At 45.1% G+C, this 15,414-nt stretch overlaps 1 protein-coding gene across 1 annotated transcript in view; it reads right to left on the minus strand.

Annotated features, from left to right (window-relative positions):
* Positions 1-3,583: 3,583 nt before the first annotated feature.
* LOC126188721 (uncharacterized) overlaps positions 3,584-15,414 on the minus strand; it is a 49,554-nt gene continuing 37,723 nt past the window's right edge. The window contains exons 4-5 of the mRNA XM_049930329.1: positions 6,055-6,160; positions 3,584-3,726 (exon numbers count right to left, since the gene is read on the minus strand). Of these exons, the coding sequence (XP_049786286.1) occupies positions 3,584-3,726; positions 6,055-6,160 (249 nt within the window). The remainder of the gene's footprint in view (positions 3,727-6,054; positions 6,161-15,414) is intronic.

The raw sequence follows: 15,414 nt of genomic DNA on the forward strand, positions 1-15,414 counted from the left end.
ACCTACCAACAAACTTTGGGATCACTATTACACATTGGGCGCTAATGACCATAGAAGTTTTGCGCCCTAAAACCACAAAAAAAAAACAAACTATTACACATAAGTGACGTATTTCATTTCAAAGTCGGAAAGACAAGCTACACTACTGGTCTACAACAAGAAGAAATGCAGATGATAAACGGGCATTCATTGGACAAATGTATTATTCTAGAACTGACGTGTGATTACATTTTCACGCAATTTGGGAGCATAGATCCAGAGACATCAGTATCCAGAACAACAACCTCTGACCGTGATAACGGCCTTGATACGCCTGGGCATTGAGTCAAACAGAGCTTGGATGGCGTGTACAGGTACAGATGCCCTTGCGGCTTCAACACTATACCACAATTCATCAAGAGTAGTGAGTGGCGTATTGTGACGAGCCAGTTGCTCGGCCACCATTGACCAGATGTTTTCAGTTGGTGAGAGATCTGGAGAATGTGCTGGCCAGGGCAGCAGTCGAACATTTTCTGTATCCAGAAAGGCCCTAACAGGACCTGCAACATGCGGTCGTGCATTATCCTACTGAAATGTAGGGTTTCGCAGGGATCGAATGAAGTGTAGAGCCATGGGTCGTAACACATCTGAAATGTAACGTCCACTGTTCAAAGTCCCTTTAATGCGAACAAGAGGTGACCGAGACGTGTAACCAATGCCACTCTATACCATCACGCCGGATGATACGCCAGTATGACGATGACGAATACACGCTTCCAATGTGTGTTCACCGCGATGTCGCCAGACACGGGTGCGACCATCATGATGCTGTAAACAGAACCTAGATTCATCCGAAAAAATGACGTTTTGCCATTCGTGCACCCAGGTTCGTCGTTGAGTACACCATCGCAGGCGCTCCTGTCTGTGATGCGGCGTCAAGGGTAACCGCAGCCATGGTCTTCGAGCTGATACTCCATGCTGCTGCAAACGTCGTCGAACTGTTCGTGCAGATGGTTGTTGTCTTGCAAACGTCCCCATCTGTTGACTCAGGGATCGAGACGTGGCTGCACGATCCATTACAGCCATGCGGATAGCATGCCTGTCATCTCGACTGCTAGTGATACGAGGCCGTTGGGATCCAGCACGGCGTTGGATATTACCAACCTGAATCCACCGATTCCATATTCTGCTAACAGTCATTGGATCTCGACCAACGCGAGCAGCAATGTCGCGATACGATAAACCGCAATCGCGATAGGCTACACTCCGACCTTTATCAAAGTCGGAAACGTGATGGTGCGCATTTCCTCCTTACACGAGGCATCACAACAGCGTTTCACCAGGCAACGCCGGTCAGCTGCTGTTTGTGTATGAGAAATCGGTTGGAAACTTTCCTCGGGTCAGCACGTTGTAGGTGTCGCCACCGGCGCCAACCTTGTGTTAATGCTCTGAAAAGCTAATAATTTGCATATCAAAGCATCTTCTTCCTGTCGGTTAAATTTCACGTCTGTAGCACGTCATCTTCGTGGTGTAGCATTTTTAATGGCCAGTAGTATATTAATTAGGTGATCATAATGTTTTGGCTCATTAGTGTAATCAGATGGAAGGTTCCACCTAACTGTTTGTGCATCTAGACCATCGTGAAAAAGTGTCAGGATAGTGTATCAGCGAGCATCTCAGCACTCAGCTACAGTTGCCACCAAAGACGGAAACAAGAGGGCTAATAACAGTGATGTCAGTTATCGTGCACTGTACCAATGGTTAAAGAGAAACCAATCAAACCAATACAGTGTACATCACAGTCCTAAGAGTGCAGTTAAGTATTACAAAACTTCTATCAATAATTCTCAGTAAACTGTTTGCAGATCTTGTGTGCCATTTGTTTTTGTCCTAGGAATTGTCCAATCGTATTTTGTTTTTAACGATCATCATAGCAACTGTTGCTGCGTGCAAGGAACCACCTCATAACAGTAATTATAGTAGCAGTGGTAGGAAGTTATCTTCCTGCCATATTTACACGTTTTACGCCAAGTGCGTTTCGTGAGTACACCATTCTCCAAACCTTTTGCTATGAAATTCGAGTGCCATAAACAATGCGGATTCATCTTGAATAAAGTTGACGTTGCTTGCTCGAGATGCCGAAACTGATGACGAAAATTACGTTTGAACCAATGAATTACGAAATGAAAATAAACTTATACTAAAATGTGCAACGCCGCCTACTTCTCAAGCGACAGTGATATACATTTTTGATAGCTGTAGCTAAAATGAAGCACTACCTACATGAAATAACGAAATAATGTTGTCACTCAATGTCATAGATACACCTATTGCAACAGCGAAAACTTAATTCCCTAAACAGGACGTCAGCTGTCGAGTTTTTACGCAGGCAATTTTGACACAGGCTATTTTTACGCAGATAATCTGTTTACTAAAGGTGCTATGTTTTGACAGCAGAGATACATGTTCAAGGTGACAGCAATTGCGTTTGGAGTATAACTTTGCAACTGCTTGTTAATATCCTGTAGGACATGCACAATAAAGACACAGATAAAAAGAAATACTTCTGCAGTACTAAGTTCTCTCATTTGCTGTATGAACACAGGAAGATCGGTAGTTAAAACGTTAGCTTATGTGAAGAAAGTAATTATTCTGGTTGTGTGGACGTATCCTAATTAAATATTGCATGATTGTGTCGCTCCATTACTCACCTTCTTTAGACACAGTACGGTTCTCTAAAGTGTCTTGGTGGGTATGAGGATGAATTATTGCTACTTCCCTGGCCACCACAGCCTCCGGATCTTAACATTATTATGGCGTTTGTGGATGTCTGTGAGGAGAAGTGTTAGTGGTCGCCCTCTACCTCCATCATGGTTTCCAAAATTGTCACTACTTTCGAGGAAGAATGATAAAGGATCGTCATGAAAACCGTAGAGCAACTGCTTTTATCCGTTCCGAGAAGACTGTAAGCTATTTTGAAGGCCAATGGGTTTCCTACACGTACTATGCGTGGCAATGTGTCGTGTTTTCGGTCTTTTGAAATTTCTGTCCATTTCCTGCAGTAGCTCATATAGGAAACTGTGATACTAGCAAAGAGAGGAGCACAAAATGTATGACAATCTGAGAGTAAAAGTGAGAAAACTGTTGCTTCGTATCTGGTAAATCAGACACTATTATGCACTGTTGTAATGTATCTCATAAGCTGAAAAAATACTGATAGAAGCGTACGTATACACAAGTTTGAACACACAGTCCTTGTGGTAATATTGAATCCCACCATTACGCCAAAACGTAATATGAAGGCCTACAGAAACAAAAACCACATCTTTCAAACCGTTGGCAACTCTAGAAAGGCAGTTGTGCTGATTATACCTAGAAGAGTTTGTCGTAGTCTTGATGAAGATGTTTACTTAATGATAAACCATTATCATTATTCACACAATATGTAAAGAAAGACAAAATAAGTAAATAAGAAAAAGGAACTAGAATTACGAGATTTAGTAGACAATAGTTTATTTCAGTTTATTGGCTACAGGTGATCCTGTAGAATATGTATACGTGTATAAGAATGTCGTGTCTCTGTCTTCAAAAGAAGAGTTGTGTTTCAATCCACGGACAATTTTTTAAATGAGCCTGCGATGCCGTAGATGTCGCCATCGTGGTCCATGGCGGGGCGTTTGCTCTCGTCTGACATGTACTTGTCCTTCTCCAGCAGCCACTCACGGCTGATCATCTCCCTAAGTTTGTCTCAAACACAGGGAAAGGTTTAGCTTTCAAACTTATACAACCATTCCGGGTTTCAGTAGCATTCCTGTATGTACGTAAAAGGTAATTTGAGACATTGTTCTTACCAAAGTTGCTACGTAACACTGTTCTTCTATGTGACATCATAAAAACTAACAAAATACAGATTTACGTGAAAGAGGCTCTCTAACAAAAGGTTACAGTAATTTTTCTTGAATAGTCACATTCATTTTGCATTTTGCGGTGTTCGAGTAGATGGTTCTTTCAAGAACAACGTACATGGGTTTCATCGCATTGAAAGTAGTTCCAGTGCTCTAACACTATTCTAACGGTCTAGCTACTTGCATTTTTACTGACCACTAAAATATTAATTCGAAATTTAATAAATACAACTTTCAAAATAAAAATAGGATAATGAATATCAAAGTGTTGTGAGTGATGGGATTATAGGGAGAAGTGGAAAACATACATTTTATTAAAAATTTTGAGAAAAAAATTTGTTTCGTGTCTCAACCGCCAGTGATATGACGGCAGTGGAGAATCACTTCATGCACGACCGCCGTTGCGAAAGAAAAAGGAAGGAAAAATGAACAGCCCAACGATCAGTCCTTGAATTGTGTTCATTCTGGATTGACTGATAACTAATTGTGACAGGGTGGTTGCAGTTACCATTAATAAGTCTTAAACACAGTTAGGCAATTATTCCTTACAGTTGTAGTGCCTATAATATTATTTAATTTTTTTTGCTTTTAATTCAGTGATGAATGGTTGAATTTATAGAATAAATTCGTATGACAGTGTCAGTATTTAATTTCGGTAGCTCTGTGTAGTGCGCGGTTATTAATTCACTGTGTGAATCAGACTTTTCCTATTTGATTTTCGTGTTCGGTTATTTTATGAAAGATGACAGTAGTGGCGAGTTATTTTCTAAAATTCACTGCTATCATTTTTACGCCCATTTGATGGGGATGAATTTAAAAAGAAAGTCGCGTTGTTCAAAGGACAAATTCTGAGTAACACAGTCCAGTTCCCTAAGCTTACTAACGTGAGGTCTGAAGAATTTGTTACGGCCATGCAAGAATTATTAAATGTTTTTAGGACGCTGCCAACCTCACATCTGTTTCAGAGACTGTTTGCCATTTGAGTCGAAAGCGATCCTATGCATGTGAAGATTTAGCTCATTGATCTTCACAGTGATTCCCGATTCAAAGACAAATCCCTTCACGTTAAAATTGCCTTGGGGGGGCTACATTGTTTTCCTCAGGTAGAGTTTTCAAGTTTCCATAATAGGGTGGCAAAAATGCTATGCTGTTTCTATCAGCATATGTATGTGAAAGATGTTTTTTTCGATTACGACGCTATGTAGGTCATTATTACGTGGAAACCTGAGTGCGAATATCTGTAAAATTTTCCGCATCTGTTGGCATGCCGGCAGATTGTATAAGATAAATATTGTATTACGTCTTTAGTGTGCCGAAAATAATAAAATAATACTGGATATCTGTTTCGTTTGTGATCTGTATTGTTGACAAATATCTCATATTGACCAAGCCGCATGCAATGCGACTTCATTGCTATCTAAATGCGGAGCGTTCGTTGTTTACCCCTCCTCCCCATCCTAACACTCAGACGTTGAGGTGTGGATGTGTGGGAAGTGTGGATCCACGCAGATACTCTATAGCTTGCGAACAAGTGCGTGGATTGCGAGATGAATTCTAGGCTGCCCCTGAAATAGACGTTCCATGAGACGAACAAACGTAAGAAGATGTTTTCTACGATGTGAGAAAACAAAAATTATGCCTTCTGTGCATTAAAATACAACGCATTGAGCATTGCAAAGAGATACTTTTTGTTTAGTATATGAAAGCAGTGTTGGCAAAGATACTGTTGAATAAGAAATCAGACACCTGTACGTAATCTGAAACTTCCTGGCAGATTAAAACTGTGTGCCGGACCGAGACTCGAACTCGGGACCTTTGCCTTTCGCGGGCAAGGGCTCTACCAACTGAGATACCCAAGCACGACTCACGCCCCGTCCTCACAGCTTCACTTCTGCCAGTACCTCGTCTTGTCGTGTTTGGGTAGCTCAGTTGGTAGAGCACTTGCCCGCGAAAGGCAAAGGTCGCGAGTTCGAGTCTCGGTCCGGCACACAGTTTTAATCTGCCAGGAAGTTTCATATCAGCGCACACTCCGCTGCAGAGTGAAAATCTCATTCTGTACGTAATCTGTTTCGCACCCTGAAACAACTATTGGTTATTTGAAATAATTAAGGTAATCAGTGAGATGGTCACTGATGAATTTGCTCGGTGAACTTTTAGAGGAGCTGCTTACAGGAAAAGTTATCAACAGGTCCAGCAGTGCCTCCCAGCTCATCTGGCACGCAGTCACGCTCCACGTAGTCGAACAGAGTCGTCGATCCAGGAAGGTGCGCGAACACCTGCAGCAGACGGGCGGGATGACACGAAACAGTCCGAACACTGGTATGTTTTTTTTTATGTAATGTGCTATTGCGTCATTGCCACACTGTCATTTCAATAAACAAACTTTTTGTTAAATAGAAATTAATGGACACTACAGTATGAAATTGAGAAACAAAATAGCTCTGAGCACTATGGGACTTAACATCTGTGGTCATCAGTCCCCTAGAACTTAGAACTACTTAAACCTAACTAACCTAAGAACATCACACACATCCATGCCCGAGGCAGGATTCGAACCTGCGACCGTAGCAGAATTGAGAAACAAATAAGGTTTTAAGGCTTACTGCTAAAATACAAATATCGATTTTTTAAGCAAATGATCACAATCATTGCTGAATGCCTTACACACCAGGAACGGAAATTATATAAAAAAATTAGAAACCTACTGTAAAACATCAAATACCAGTAAAGGTTAAATAAAAGAAACAAGCAACTGACAACTAAACAGGTGAAATAAGAAGATGGTAACCTTGTAACACAACCCTAACACTGCTAGATTTATTCCAAAAGGCGACCGGAACTGTTAACTAGACATACATAAACTTTTAGGTAGGTATTACAAGGTATTATAAATAAATAACGCAATAATAAAACACAAGGACCAGTCACAGACGGTGCTCCAGGAATCGACCTCTGATAAGGTCCGGGTAGAAACACTTTCGCAAGTGATAAGATGGGCACCCAAGACTTGCATTCACTTCACAGGACGGTAACTCAGACTAGTGACAGTCTCACGAATGACTAATGATAATCTTTCTGAGGGTACCTAGCGTCCAATAAAGCAAATGCAAGAATGGAACAACAGGCGAAAGCCGGAACCGACGGAGTGCACTACGCCCCCCCCCCCCCCCAGAATACTGTGCTTAGTGCGACCAGAATGAGAAAGGAATCATTACCACCAGAGTAGAAGAATCACCTACCAAACTACAATCAAGAATGCTGTCTAAACTACACGTCTCACCGGACAGCAGCGGCAACGCGAGGAAACGTACAATACCGTTACATACACTAACTCCCAGGGGCGTTAGCGGCCACCAGGCAGGAAAAATACCGCTGGTTGAACATAACAAATTGTAACAAGCTGAACGTAATAATTAGTAATAAGAAGTCAAGCAAAGCCAATCAGATCCGCTTTCACCAAGCACTACACTCGCTGCTTTTCGCCTAGGTTACACTACGAGCAGAAACACGAACCCAAGTCACTGGAGAATCGCGAGATGTCACAATGGTGGAGGTTTCTCTACTTGAATTGAAATGCACTGATCTTAAAGCCTTCAGGATCTGGTTTACAACGAGGTCGTGCACCCTCGTGACCACAGCCCTTCCATCTGGCAGTCAATGGCAGCTGCCAGCGGTCCTGTCATGTTCTCGCACAGCGCGGACATGGCTCCCCCTGAGTGCCCAACCGAACCGCCTCACTCACACGACATGCAAAAACAACGACGTTGCCAGAAAGATAGGGCAACAGTTACTACATTTCGATAACCGCCCCTGCTGCCACTAGCCGACAGGCAACGCTTGCGAAATGAGAGGCACCAGTCAAGACGAGAAGAAGACAAAACCGCAACCATGCCAACTAGAGGATACGGTCTGGCCTCCAAGAGAGGGTGGAAATCTACAAACAGCACCAACGCGAGCCGCAGCACGGCTCTATTTCCTGTAGTGTTTGAAACCAAATTTAACTGTATGAATGCGAATGAATCCAAAGCTGTGAATCATTATATGTAAACTGAACCTCACTGCAGCTGATAGCAGTAATCCCCTTCAACTTACAAATATAACTGATAAGGCGTAACACTTGTCTCTGGTGCTTATCGGCTAGAATTTCTTTAAAGCTACTGCTCTTCCGACGTTTTACGCGGGTGGGAGTGAAATACCCTTACTTGTGGACACACTGGACTGCCTGGGCTCCTAGGCCAAAAAAATCGGGGAAATTTATTCCTAGTGTGGTCACACGGACGTCCGAGCACCACAGCTCATTTCCGTCAGTCCGTCACGCTGCCGATTTCATACAACCACTGGCACAAATAACACTCCCTGCCATACCGTAAGACAGAGCTGGAGGTCTCGACGCTAGCATTGTACCAGTTAGACGACATTTACAATGCTACAAAGCAGTCAGAGTACTAAGGGAGAGACTAATATTTGGCCCAATGCTCTTACTTTTCCTCAAGTCTGCTGCATGCTGTTGCACTACTGCACCTACCCCAATCATAGAATGGCACAGCATTCTCCAACTAATCTCACAAAAAATAACTTTATAGTTCGGGCAGTCACAGCAACCACAAATAATATTTTTTTTAAAAATATAGCCGCTTCAGCTGTAAAATCCTTTTATTCTTACCCACTACCGTTCCCACATCACTTACGGCTGCACCGTTGGTGCAAATTGGAGCCAAGTCATGATATAAATAACATATTACGGGAAGGCCCACTCTTGATAGTCACTACAAGGAATTGACGATCCGCAAAAAAACCGTATGTCCTGAAAGTAAAAGAAAAGACGGAGAATAGTCCACTAAAACTAAAAGCAACCATGTAGAGGTGAACGGTCACTATCACGTGCTATCGAGGTGACAGCCCACCGGGAAAATGTTTTTAGGTGACCGTCTGTCACCTAGATAACTTGTGATAGTCACCGTTCACCTCTACATGGTGATTTTCGATTTTACAGGACCGTTCTCTCTCATATATAAATACTTTTAGGGCACACCATTTTTGCCGATAATGTATTTGATGGTACCGATTGTGATCACTGGCTATTTCCATAATCATGAGATGACACAACTATGCACATGAAGATACAGGTGCAAGTAATGTGAAACCGGTAGTGACTAAACATAAAAGGGTTTAACATCTGAATCGTTTCTATTTGTTAGCATCGCTCCTCTTTATCAACCGAAACGGTTCAGTTTCTTTCCTTCCGTTTTTACACTCCTTCACAGTTCTTTCTCCCGGCACCACGTTCACAAAGCGTCACTGCCACTTTCAACTCCCTAGTAGCGAAAGGTTACTGTCGTTCGGCCACGTAAACTAAATGTTTTGTATCCCGCCAGGGAGGCGGCGCGTGTGTCTGATCCTGTGATCTGCAAAACAAGCCGAATGAAGGAAGCGAGTAGGAGCAGGTGAGATAAAGCACTTGGGTACTGCATGCAAAGTAAAAGCACATTTAATAGAGAATATTAGTCAGACATACACCTAAATTAGGCTTGATGAGCACGTAGGTACGAAGCTGTTCATATATCAAAGCTGACAGTTACTAGTAGTTGGACAAACCATCATCGAAATACCAAAGGCAAAGTCTGTAATGGCCAGCCCCCTGCGAAGTAGAAGCTAAGTTGCTTGGTCGTCTGCTCTTGATTAACTGCGCAGAAAGCACAACGGCGCTCGTTGAGCCCCACAGCGTCGGCTAGAGGGCGCTGTGGTCGGCGTAGTTCCTCCGCTCTCGTAGTGCCAACCTACGAGCGTGCATCTACGCTGTGGAATCGAAACTATTGATACCACAAAATGCTCATTCCTAAAAATACTCGTTACAATTACAAAACGTTAAGTAAATATAAAAAAAAAAAACAATTGGCACAGTAAATAAAACGGGTCGCCTTTACTGGCCAGGAAGTTTCTACGTATGTGCTGGTAGCTACTGTACTGTGTTGTACAGTATTACCTTAACTCATACAGAGCGAGGTGGCGTAGCGGCCAGGAAGACGACCGTTCAAACACAGTCTGGGCATTCAGATTTATGTTTTCCATTATTTCCCTGAAACGCTCCAGGCAAATGACGGGATGGTTCCTTTGAAGGGTCACAGCCAATTTAATTTCCAATCCTTAACACACTCAGAGCTTGTAATCCTCCTCTAATGACCTGGATGTCGACGGGACGTTAAGCATTAATCTCCTCGTCATCCTCCGTAACACAAGTTCGTAAAACGTTTCAAATATTTTCAGCATGATTCGGGTGTATAAAATGCTAAATCGAAACCAACACAGACAACAGAAATTACGTTGATAACATCACATCATTCACAAGGAATCGTTAAATGGTACTTGAAATAAGGAGTGGGATGTTTTACCCTTTTGCTACGATAAAATAATTTGAGTAAGTACGAATTTTTTTTCCTTTATTGTATTTCGATTCCCCCCGAAGGGAGTGGGGTGGCAGCAGCTTATTACGCTGCTCGGCAGCCTACAGACTTTTTAAAACGTAAGAAGAAGTTAAGAAACAATAAACGCAGGCGATAAAAGGGGGACTTAAATTGTAAAACGGCGGAAAATTGTGGAACGTTGAAACATAAAGCAAAGGGTTGGCAAAGCGAATGAAATACATGGGATGCAGAGAGGTAACATACTAGACACACAATTAAAAAAACATAGCGACAGTCTGGTTTCTGTTCGCAAGAGATATAAAATCGCACCCAGCGACAGTATGATGGCCGTTCGCAACACAAAACACTGAACACTCACTGTAAACACTGCACTAAAATGTTGGCACAAAGAGGACACACCATAGCCTAGGGCAGATGGGGGGGGGGGGTGGACCTGGACAGATGAGGGGGACAACAAGGAGGGAGGAGAGGAGAAAGGAAAGGAGGGAACCAATTGAGGGAGACGGAGGGGGGAGGAGCAGGGCAGACGCGAGAGGGAATGGGAAAAGGCAGAGGAGGGAAATGCAAGAGGACTCGGGGGAGAGAAGAGGGGCAGAGAGAGGGGTGGTGGTGAAAAAAAAAGAGGATGGAAGGGGGGGAGAGGAAGAAAAGGATGGAGGAAAGGAGAGGGGTGAGGATCAGAGTTGATATGAGGGATAAATGGAGGGAGAGAGGGCATAGTCCGGGAGGGGGAGTTGATGGACGCCACCTTGGGAAATGAGATGAAGGGTGTAGAGATGGAGTGGTGGGGGGACACAACAGTGAAGACGTGGCAGGGGACGGCGATGGGAGAGGAGTAGGAGCAACCAAGGGGTAAGGGGGATCAAGGCGGCGGGAGGTGTAGAGTATGCGGATATGTTTGAGGAATAGGAGCAGATGGGGGAAAGTAATGAGGTCATAAAGGATCCACGCGGGGGACGGGAGGTGTATACGGAAGGTGAGGCTGAGTGCATGACGCTCAAGGATCTGGAGGGACTTATAGAATTGGGAGGGGGGGGTCAGATATCCAGGCGGGACTGGCATAACAGAGGCTGGGTCGGATAAAGGATTTATAGGTGTGGAGGATGGTAGAGGCGTGCAACCCCCATATCCAGACAGAGAGGAGTTTGAGGAGTTGGAGGCGGTTGTGGGCTTTGATTTGGATGGAGTGGAGATGAGGGATCCAGGTGAGGTGACGGTCAATGGTGAGGCCAAGGTAGGTGAGGGTGGGGGTGAGGCAAACAGGATGGGCGCAGACGGTAAGGGAGAAATCCACGAGCCAGAAGGAGCGAGTGGTACGACCTACGATGATTGCCTGGGTCTTGGAAGGATTGATTTTCAGGAGCCACTGGTTACAGCATGCGGCAAAAAGTTCAAGGTGATTCTGGAGAAGGCATTGGGACCGTTGGACGGTAGGAGGGAGGGCGGCATATTGCAAGAGTTGTACTGGAGGGGGGCGGGGGTTGGGGCATATCTGCTGTGTACAGGAGGTACAGGAGAGGGGAGAGGACAGAGCCCTGGGGCACACCTGCAGAGGGGTAGAAGGTGTGGGAATTGGCATTACCGATGGTAACATAGGAGGGGTGGTGAGAGGGGAAGGAGGCCATCAGACAGATGTAGTTGACAGGAAGGTCATAGATTTGGAGTTTAAACAGGAGACCGGGATGCCAGATACGGTAGTAGCCCTTTTCGAGGTCGAGGGTGACAAAAATGGCAGAGTGACGGGAGTTAAGCTGGAGGGTGAGGAGATGAGTGAGGCAAAGGAGTTGGTCATCGGCAGAGAAGGAAGGTCGAATGCCACATTGGGTGTTGGGGAGGAGGTGGTTTTGGTGGAGGTGGTGATGGATGCGCCGGGAAAGGATGGATTCCAAGAGCTTGATGAACACCGATGTGAGACAGACAGGACGATAAGAAGAAGAATCAGATGGAGGCTTGTTGGGTTTGGAAAACATCAGGATATGGGAGGTTTTCCACAGGTCGGGATAGAAGCCAGTGGCAAGGACAGAAAGGAAGGAGGGAGGGCAATGTTTGAGGTGGCGGTAGGTAATGCAGTCGTGGCCAGGAGCAGTGTTGCGTTTAGTGCGGAGTGTGAGGCTTATGTCCTGTGTAGTGATGGGAGTGTTAAGTTCAGATGGTGGTGCGTGGCCCAAGTACTGGAAGCTAGGAGCAAGGGGAGGAACAGAGGTATTCGTACGGTCCATGACGTCAGGGAAAAGGGAATAATCAAAGTGGGGATCATCTGGGATAGAAACAACATCGGAGAGATGAGAGGCAGAGTGGTTGGCCTTACCGAGGTTGTCAGGAAAGGGACAGTCATCAAGGAGGAAAGGGTACTGGGGGGTAGGGTGGTTCCCAGTAAGGTGGTGGAAAGCAGACCAATACTTGGAAGAGTTTATGGGGAGCGTGTTGTATAGTAGTGTACATGTCTGGCGCCGGGCACGGCGTTTCTTCAGTAAGTACGAAATAACATTGACATTTATAAATAAATGACTGCCGGTTCATACAGTGCAACATGTTCTTAAATACAGGTGTTAAAATTCTTAAAATATATAACTGAATGAAAAGTCCAGTATTCCCCTGTAGCTGTACGTATACAGGGTGGTTCATTTATAGTGACCGGCCTAAGTATCTCACGAAATCAGCATCAAACGAAAAAACTACAAAGAACGAAACTCGTCTAGCTTGAAGGGGGAAACCAGATGGCACTATGGATGCCCCCCTAGAAGGCGCTGTCATAGGCCAAACGGTTTTCAACAGATTTTTAAAAAATAGGAACCCCCATTTTTATTACTTGTTCGTCTAGTACGTAAAGAAACACGAATGTTTTAGTTGGACCCCTTTTTTCGGTTTGTGATAGATGGTGATGTTACAGTCACAAACGTATAAGTACGTGGTATCAACTAACATTCCGCCAGTTCGGACGGTATTTGCTTCGTGATACATTACCTGTGTAAAAATGGACCGTTTACCAATTGCGGAAAAGGTCGATATCGTGCTGATGTATGGCTATTGTGATCAAAATGCCCAACGGGCGTGTGCTATGTATGCTCCTCGGTATCCTGGTCGACATCATCGAAGTTTCAGGACCGTTCGCCGGATAGTTACGATATTTAAGGAAACAGCAAGTGTTCAGCCACATGTGAAACGTCAACCACGACGTGCAACAAATGATGATACCCAAGTAGGTGTTTTAACTACTGTCGCGGCTAATCCACCCATGAGCAGCAGACAAATTGCGCGAGAATCAGGACTGTTAAAAGCGTCGGTGTCCAGATTGCTACATCAACAACGATTGCACCCGTACCATATTTCTATGCACCAGGAATTGCATGGCGACAGCTTTGAACGTCTTGTACAGTTCTGCCACTGCGCGCAACAGAAATTACGGGACGATGGCAGATTTTTTGCATGCGTTCTGTTTAGCGACGAAACGTCATTCACCAACAGCGGTAACGAAAACCGGCATAAAATGCACTACTGGGCAACGAAAAATCCACGATGGCAGCGAAAAAAGGAGCATCAGCGACCTTGGCGGGTTAATGTATGGTGCGGCATTATGGGAGAATGGCGATGTACTTCCAGCATGATGGATGTCCGGCAAATAGCTCGTGTGCGTTTGAAGCGGTATTGAATAGCATCTTTCATGACAGGTGGATTGGTCGTCGAAGCACCATACCGTGGCCCGCACGTTCACCGGATCTGACGTCCCAGGATTTTTTTCTGTGGGGAAAGTTGAAGGATATTTGCAATCGTGATCCACCGACAACGCCTGACAACATGCGTCAGAGCATTGTCAATGTGCGAACATTACAGAAGGCCATCTACTCGCTATTGATAGGAATGTCGTTACACGTATTGCGAAATGCATTGAGGTTGACGGACATCATTTTGAGCATTTATTGCATTAATGTGGTATTTACAGGTAATCACGCTGTAACAGAGAGTCGAGTTCGCGATGCCGACGAGCGAGGACGATGCGCGCGCGGCCGGGGAAGCCGCCTCGGATGCGCCGGAGTCGGCCGCTGGTCGGTCGGTTGGGCCTGGCCCGCTGGACGCTCCAGCGGCCGCTCCACACAGGACGGATCCCAGGTTGACGACCCAGGCTACGGCAGCGGTTCATGACAGGATAGAACGACGATCGACAGGCGCTATTCGACCGCAGAAGACTACACACCACACGACGAAACCGTAGTCGGACGTCGGCCATACGTCACATCACGACGGACACAGCAATGAAGACGACCGCCAGGACTATGCCAGAAGACTCGATATATGTCGGGAGGAGGACAAAGAAACGCTGAAGGACATACAACGCCTTATCAGCTATTCACGGGAAACGCAAGAGCAGGATAACGACACCTGTCTGGCATCTCCATCTGTGGACTCAGATGTCGAATCACAGCACTCCCACCAAACGGTCGACGACGCGGAGATGGCAGCGGCCTTTCCAGCAGAAAACGACAACGACTCCTTACACGCAGAGGGGGACTTTACGCTCGTACACAACAAACGGCGCAGAAGCAACGCATTAGCCAGGGACTTAGCCAACCCGGCTAAGAGACGAACGGAGACCATCCCCACGACGAACCGATTCGCCCCACTGACACCTCAAGCTGCGCCTCCATCAACCACCAACAAGCAGCAGGCACAAACTTCTAATGCCGCAGAAGCCGTGGACAGAGACAAGAATGTGCTTCGCAAAGTGCCCCCAGTCACAATTTATTTCACAAAGGATTACGTTCACCTCAATGAAACGCTCAACGGACTTCTAGAGGGCAACCTTAAAGCTATATACCAAAAGGACCGCATCAAATACCACTTTGAGTCCTTCTAAGACCAAAGGCGTGCAATAAAATTCTTCACGAACCACAGCTTCTCCCACTTTACGCATCAAGCACCAGACGACATGGAACTGAAAGTAGTTGTCAAACGCCTTCCGGCGGAAGTTACTGATGAACAACTTTACTATGCCCTCAAGGAAAAAGGCTTCAAAGTGCTACAAGTCTACCAATTTAAGGAACGCGACGAGAAGACGAAACAATTGATACCGCAACCTGTGTACCGAGTCACCCTCCCATCAGGAAAAGACA

The sequence above is a fragment of the Schistocerca cancellata genome, chromosome 5 (genome assembly GCF_023864275.1).
Source record: "Schistocerca cancellata isolate TAMUIC-IGC-003103 chromosome 5, iqSchCanc2.1, whole genome shotgun sequence".
Taxonomy (NCBI): Eukaryota; Metazoa; Arthropoda; class Insecta; order Orthoptera; family Acrididae; genus Schistocerca; species Schistocerca cancellata.